Source organism: Odontomachus brunneus, unplaced genomic scaffold (assembly GCF_010583005.1).
Source record: "Odontomachus brunneus isolate Ranch 3 - 2012 unplaced genomic scaffold, Obru_v1 Obru_scaffold_006, whole genome shotgun sequence".
Taxonomy (NCBI): Eukaryota; Metazoa; Arthropoda; class Insecta; order Hymenoptera; family Formicidae; genus Odontomachus; species Odontomachus brunneus.
In genome coordinates, this window is record NW_022639456.1 from 1,223,704 (window position 1) to 1,231,234 (window position 7,531).

General features: G+C 42.4%; 2 protein-coding genes across 2 annotated transcripts in view; both read right to left on the bottom strand.

Annotated features, from left to right (window-relative positions):
- Positions 1 to 1,196, bottom strand: part of LOC116851488 (fatty acid-binding protein 1, liver-like) — a 2,188-nt gene extending 992 nt beyond the window's left edge. Inside the window, exon 1 of the mRNA XM_032830940.1 lies at positions 878 to 1,196. Within this exon, the coding sequence (XP_032686831.1) occupies positions 878 to 1,120 (243 nt within the window). The 5' untranslated portion in view covers positions 1,121 to 1,196. The remainder of the gene's footprint in view (positions 1 to 877) is intronic.
- Positions 1,197 to 4,131: 2,935 nt separating this feature from the next.
- LOC116851457 (malectin-A) lies at positions 4,132 to 7,274 on the bottom strand. The gene is made up of 4 exons (XM_032830893.1): positions 6,203 to 7,274; positions 5,923 to 6,105; positions 5,791 to 5,848; positions 4,132 to 5,682 (listed from the first exon to the last, which is right to left on the bottom strand). The coding sequence occupies exons 1-4, from the start codon at positions 6,560 to 6,562 to the stop codon at positions 5,474 to 5,476; spliced, it is 810 nt and encodes a 269-aa protein (XP_032686784.1). The 5' UTR covers positions 6,563 to 7,274; the 3' UTR covers positions 4,132 to 5,473.
- Positions 7,275 to 7,531: the final 257 nt, after the last annotated feature.

The window sequence follows — 7,531 nt, forward strand, 5'->3', positions numbered from 1 at the left end:
ATATATATATATATATATATATATATATATATATATATATATATATATATATATATTTACTTGAAGAGTGAGTCGATGATGCGTGGAATATTTATTGAATATTTATTGAACTTTGAGATCTTGAGAATTTTGACATTTATTGAACTTCGAGATCTTGAGAACTTTGAGATTTATTGAACTTTGAGATTTATTGAACTTTGAAATTTATTGAACTTTGAGATCTTGAAGTGAGTACGTGGATGTATCGAGGAAGGTCAATAGAGTCGCGAATGTTTACGCAACGTTTAGAATTGTCTGTAGAGAGATGAGATTGTTTAGCAATTTTCCATTAATTGCAACGGATTAGAGGAGTGTTATTAACTGAAGCTACGTCAGCCTAGTTAACAATAAGGCTTATATAATTAACTCGATTCAATAGATGATTAAATAGCCTCCTCCATGCGTGTATTTTACACTGCTAAATAACTTTATTACAGTTTAATCCTCCTCTGCTCTGAAGCAATTTAAAGTGTCGTGCTAATATCCACAACTAGATTCTTCTTGGTATCTACGATTGGCTAGATGTCTTTGAGCCGGTAAATATTTAACGTAGACAGTATTTGCACGTCGATATCATGCATTATCGTCGGGATCACGTAAGTCCCGAGATTTCCCGCCTCGAGGTTGCGTTTGGAGATTTGACGTTCGGAACTTAGAATACTTTGAATTATATCCAGTAATTATATTATTCTCGAATCTTTCAAAATTGTTTTTGCTCTGACATTCGATCAATTGTCTTCAGCTATGCCGTGCGAATTTCACGAAAGGAGTGCACGATCGACGACACGGCGCCGCGCAATTCTGTTGAGTCGACTTTTCGTTCGCGGCGACGACTCACCTTGAAGCTAGTCGGCAGGGACAGCAACTGCTCGTCGTAGGGCTCGCCGATCTTGAAGGTGGCGGAACCGCTCTTGCCCTTGCTGCTGACCGTGATAACCCACTGATCGCCGTTCTGCTGGATCTCGACGACCGGCGCGGCCTGCGCGAACACCTCCGCGAGCTCGGTTTTGCCCAAGCTCTTGAGGTAGTCCTCGAAGTTCTCAGCGGACACGAATTGGTACTTGCCGACTATCTGCACCATGGTGGAGAATTTTGCGTTTACTGTCGAGACTAAATTCGTCTGGAGCGCGCACTGCTAAAGAAAGACGCACGGCGCGCCGATGCGCGCCGCCTTTTATAAGGACATCCGGCACCGGCAACGACGATGGCGGCGGTGGTGGCGGTGGTGGGTTTTCGTTAAGGGATCTCGCCCGCCGGCTGAAGAGAGGGAGGAGAGACCCGTCGCTGGCTAATCTGCAATGATTCCGGACAAAGTATTCGACAGATTACCGTCGCCAGGCCAGACGGATGGACGGACGGATAGATGGATGCATGCATGCATGTATACATACATACTTACATACATACATACATACATACATATATATATACATACATACATGCATGGATGGACAGACTGGTCGCCGCTTGTCGTTTTATCATTGCTTATGTGTACCTTCACATTGTTCTTGATGGTGTGCGTGCTCTACCGTCAAGAGATAGAGATGGGACGATGGCGACGGGTCGACCAGCGCGAGGGAGAGATACATTTATTTGCGTCCATTTGCGAGCACTTATCGCGTCGGTTGCTCGCTACTTACATCCTGCACCAAGCCGTAAGCAAGGGAGGAAGTCTCGCGTTTTTCTTCTCTTGCGCGCAAGAGACGTTCTTGTGGTGCAGCGCGTCGTGTTGATATTCTAAAGATTCTATCATATTGTATCATCATTTTTGCATACGTTACATTAATCAACAATGAGGTATGATTGGTTTGTATCGGTCGAGAGAATCAATTTCCCCAATTACAGCGGTAAGACGATTAATTCGCCGCGTTTCGCGCATACTGCGAATCGGTAAATTTCGACAATCGGCCCGAAAATGCAAAAATAAAGTGAGCCAACTTGAAGTTACGATATCTAGTTGGTAATATTCAGTTAATCGCGCGCGAAACAGTTCGATGCGTCTCGACTGCTCTTTATCGATATGTACATATCTCCTCAAAGTGCCCGCATAATCCATATCTTACATTACAAGTAGATTGTTTACAGAAAAATTGCGTAATTTATCGCGCTGAGTCAAAGTCAAAGTTAATTTCATCCGATAAGCGGAAATTTTCGACAATCCTTATTTTGAACTTTTTTCTTAATGTAATCGCAAGTGCTGCTAAGCGTGCCGCAAAACAGTCAATTATCTATTGAAAAATTGTTTTATCAGAATCTAGTCGCCGATAATCGCTCATTAATTATTCATGATTGCGCGGAAATGTGCCCGCGGCTCTTCTCCGTTAAATGGAAAGAAAGGCTATAATCATTAGTTATGCAATTGATCACAAGTGAATCCTGCGCGTGCGGAAATACAAGTCATCACATCGCGCACGGTATTTCTCAGAATCTTCTCGCTTTACTTTTTCCTTCCTAACATCCGATCAAGTGTTGTTGAGATTGCTTTCCGTCCAATTCAACGGGACAGATTCTGATGTGATTAACAGTAAGCACGAAGAAAACCATCCCTTATCCTTCGCGTAGAGTCGTGCTTTATTTTCGCGACGAGTATTTTTAGGGAAAGAGTTACCGTAGACTTTACATTTTCTGTGAATCCCACAGAACGAACAGAAACATGCTCTTCTTTCTTTCGCGATATTCGTGACTCTTGGCCGGTCGAAGATTATTCTTTCACCGCATATCGAAGTCCCTCGAATTATCAGATCGACGGGTAGTTATCTATTTACCGTCACTCGATCGCTTGATTGCGATATACGTGTATCGCCTGCCACGCCTTACCGTATATCTAGATTTTTTATTTACGATTTATCACGAATCGCTGATTGTGATAGAAGAAAGATTATAAGTAAACGCCTCGCTCTCCGCACCGGGCAAAAATCGTCACTTGAGATTGTCGTCGTCGTCGACTCTGTCTGCCCGTCCCTCCGTCCGTCTGTCTGTCTGCTCATCCATCCGCCCGTCTGTCCGCTCGCTTGCCAGCTCCGGCTTCGAAAACCATAAGTATAGCCTTGAATTGACAGCTAATTGCCGGTGATGAGCATACATCAAAGACTTAGACGATGCGACGCGCTGCGCCGCGCCGGTCACGTGACGTCCCGTCTCATGCGGGATGAATGAGCTTATTCCCATTAAGAACGTACGATTCTTCGCGTTGCGCGACGCTCAATTGAATTTATTGTACCTTTCTCCCTTGTCGGGACACACGAACAATTGTGCGATCGATAGTCTGCAGCAGTACTTCGCCGCTCAACTTTAACGGCTCCTCCTCGTCGTCTCGTTGCGAAACCGGGCAAAATGTCGTTATCAATAACGACCACGCGATTAACGCAATGAGGAATGTACGAACAAAAAAATTATTTGCACGACATGGCACGTGTGAGAGCACAAGGCAAGAAAAGTGAGCAAAAACGCGAAATGCGAAGATTTCTTTCTCTCGTAGACTAGCAAATCTTAGTATCGCGTCGCTGAAACTCTCGTTTCAACGTGGATAATGTTATTTGGAACGCTTTATATATAAGTTACAATTCTTTATCGTTAGTTGACGCTTCTAACGAAATAACGGACTTAGCCTATCAATATAATATTTCCGGCATAATGGAGAGATTTGCGTTATTTTAAAAATACCAAGTTGCACAAAGCTACGCAAAGAGTAATTCAAGTACAGCAAAAATTGAACTTTTTTCAGAGGAATATACGACGATTGATAAAGCGTGTCCTTCATTCGTGCATTACCCACTGGATAACAACGAAATTCGCGTAATTTTGTAACGCGCACGACGCGACGGTCTGTTATGTCTATGAAAATACGGGATAACAATACATGATTGTTTCAGTAACAGTTTTCTTTATTTCGACGTGCAAAAAATTTGATGTCACTTTGGTACGTAATGGACTACGAAGACTGTCGTCCGGTTGATCCTGAGAATTTCGGTAACGATTCTATATACTAAAGAGTTCATATTAAAATCGCATGATCCGCATCGCCCCGTATATCAGCATATTTCAACTCTTTGGGATTGGATCGTGTGAGGAGGGGCGAAGGAGACGCGTGTACAAAATGTTTCACGATATATAATGAACTATAAAAACACGGCATTTGAAAAATACAGAACACAATGAAGTAAATGCGCCACGGCACAGTCGCAGTGCGTAAACTGCATTGCGTGGTGTACACTTACTAGGAGAATACATATGCAAGTCGTCTCAGAATCGCCGATCTTAATGTTTCACTGATAAAAATACATCCTCTGACTTGTCCGGAGATGTCGTTACAACGCGATCGAATGACACAAGTCCTATTACGCATTTACCTTTAACAACGTCGAGTTCATCTTTGAAAGTAGTAAGAAACATGAAGTTTAACGTTACAAAGTTGCATCGGGTCGTTTAGTTTGACACACACATCCGTCGGGATTTTCCTTATAGAATAATAAATTAATCAAGATAAAAAAGAACTCTCAAGAAGCTTATTAAAAATTAAATTACGAAATTAAGATCGCAGAGTCTGAAACACTTCATATCAGACATCTCGTATTCATTGCGCTTCTATTCTCTTGAAAAACGAGCGAAAATATTGAGATATATCGATAGTTTCTATCATTCATGCCTTGACGATATGAATAAGTGTAAAGGCTATATTATTGTTCATTTAATTTTGAATGTATTGCAAATTTTAAAACTCGTGGTCCCTCGCCGCGGAACTCTCGACTGATGACGTCAGAATTAAGAAAATGCATCGAAATAAGAGAATATGTCTATAGAGTGACCATGGAATCAATTCAATACATTAGTAAAATATTCCGAAAACTTTTGTTCTAACAATCAATAACCGTAAAATTAATGTGACATGCGATCTTTCTTCGTGATTTTGTCACGTTAATTTTGCGGCTATTTGTTGATTGTTAGGCAAAGTAAGGGCAAAGTAAAGGCAAGTAAAGGCAAAGTTTTTGGAATATTTTGCAAATGTGCCTAAAATGTGTCTTTAAGATCACTTTATAGACATATTATCTTAGCGTATTCCGCGAGAATTTTGGGCATACGTTTCCTCGTTTCTACGTTACTGAACAAAATGTTCGCGACGAGGAGAAATGTAAGAGCTTTAAGATTATCTTTAAGAGTACCTAGCAAACAGCTAATAAGGTGCTCAGAAAATCTGAGTAGTAGATAAGTGGATGTACGAAAAGTCACATCCTATACATTTCTAGAGAATTATAAATTAACAATAAATACTTTAACTAAGTTTGACACGACGCAACCGTAAAGAAGCATAAATTACTGATTAGCTATGTACATATTTAGACATCCTCTCACGAATCGAGCGAGTCTAACTGATTCGGGAACACCATTACCGTTAAGTACAAGGCATTTCTATGCATGTGTGTGTGTTTTGTAATGTCTATAATTTACATAGGCAGAATAATAAAGGGATGAAAGCACCGACGGCTATGAAGAGGGGCAACATCATAGACGAGTCGTCTATCGAGTACGGGTCGGGTGTTCTGGGTCCACTTGTGTGCCGATTACGCACGGTAGTTTCTTCCTCGTCTTCCTGTGTACTGTGATATTCTTCAGGATCTTGTGGTATCGGCCCCAGCTGCGGTATATCTATACAGATAACAAGATAAGATATTTTTGTTGGAGGCCCAAATGTTAGCAGCAGAAAAATTTATCTACAGTAAATTGTTGAAAATATGATCTGGACAAAACACAAACCTCCTAGAGCTCCTTTCACAACAGCTATAGCATTTATTTTTGGATTGTCCCTGTAGCCCTGTGCGAGACAACATAGAATTGTTACAATTGCACGTTGAAAACTATAATGTGTGTTGTATATCGATGAATTACCTTGATAAATTCTACCCTAATCTTCCCTGCCAGGATGTCAGACTCCTCATCATTGTATATCAATTTCCCACCCTGCACTCTGAATGGGATATATTCATCATGTGCAATACCTCTACCGACTTTCTCAAAGATATCCAAGTCAGTGACCACTGTATGATCACCGTTTAGTACTACATCGAACACCTGTGTGCATAAGTCAAGAATTGTTTTGCACAATTTCATTACAATTATGGAGAGATGAAGACGACTTGGTGAGAGATTTCCATCAGACAAAGTTTACCTTCATATTGGGAGAATTGAAGTAAACCTCGCAGAACTTCAGTATTAAGATGTAGTCGCCGTCCTGACTAATCGGTATGTCGTAACCAAAGGTGTTGTAGTGATAGCGCTCCGTTTGATAAAGAATCTGATCCGCGTTGTTGATGCGTCCTATGACTAATTGTTTACCGTAGTCGGACGCGGTGCCGACCTTTCCCATGAGAGGATCCCTAACGTAGTGTATACCGTAGATATCCGTGTGCGATTCGCCGCCCGCGTTTATCGCGTATATCACCTCCAGGCTGTATGAGGCGGGAGCCAAGAGACCGAGGAGTAACAGCAGTATCGCCGGCAGATCCCGACTCCACGTAGGCAGACGCATTTTTACACGGCCGAGTATGTCATTCGCGTACCAACCAAGTCCTGCGAGTCTCGTTTCGCGGCTGACAGCGGCAACGTGCTCATAACTCGGGCACGTCCCCTCAGAATCCGGCGCGTTTGAGCACTGCGGCGGTTAGTCGTGAGGTCGCATCGAGTCGCCAACACGCTCGCTCTACAACGCGCGCACAAACCGAACGCACATGGCACCGTGCGCTATCGCTGAAAAATATTGATACGCAGCTGTGTGACCATATGTCTTCTATCTACACCGCGACATCGTCCCGGCTCGCCTCTCTGTTTTACCGACGCCGATCGGCCCGAGAGCGTGATAGTTGTCGCGACGTTCACTAGATGTCGTCGCTGCCAGAATCCCCGACCCGCCATTTTCGTCGGGAGTACATCTGCTCCAACGTGCAGGATGCCTGCGCACGAGGTAACGCCTCGTCGTGACTTTCGCATCCAGCACAGGTGAAACCAAGCGCTCTCTATACTCCAGGAAAAAAGAAATTATTACACGAAGCATTAGCTTATCTTATCGCGTATTAATGAGCCGTTTGCGTATGGATAATTGCTGTGACGTTCATGAACGATAACGTATGGATTTTACATTAATTCAGGATGCACATATAATAGTTAATGTCAATATTGCGTCATACGTTTGTTTTTATGTTTTATTAATGTATAACTCATTGATAAACTGAGAAATGAACGATTAGCACGACTGGAATTCTCTCGAGAAATTCTATCGCCGCTATCGATGATTTGTCCACCCGTTACTGTTTACACACAAGAGAGCGTGCCTATCTATTTCACTGTTCGAAATAAATCCACGGTCTTATTATATCGGCGCGTTATACTCGTCCGAGGCTCTTCGTTTATTTTCAGTGACAAGAAGTTTCAATGAAACTCGAAAATATCTCGTGCGCGTGAGTGAGAACATGTATCTCCTACCTTGAAAAACATAAAAGCG

Bases quoted from the DNA above. Each gene is read 5' to 3' on its own strand.
- LOC116851457 (XM_032830893.1), bottom strand. From the start codon at position 6,562: ATGCGTCTGCCTACGTGGAGTCGGGATCTGCCGGCGATACTGCTGTTA. The intron at 5,849-5,922 runs GTAATTCATCGA...TGTCTCGCACAG, and splicing joins TTAGGGTAGAATTTATCAAG to GGCTACAGGGACAATCCAAA. The intron at 5,683-5,790 runs GTTTGTGTTTTG...TTATCTGTATAG, and splicing joins TGTGAAAGGAGCTCTAGGAG to ATATACCGCAGCTGGGGCCG.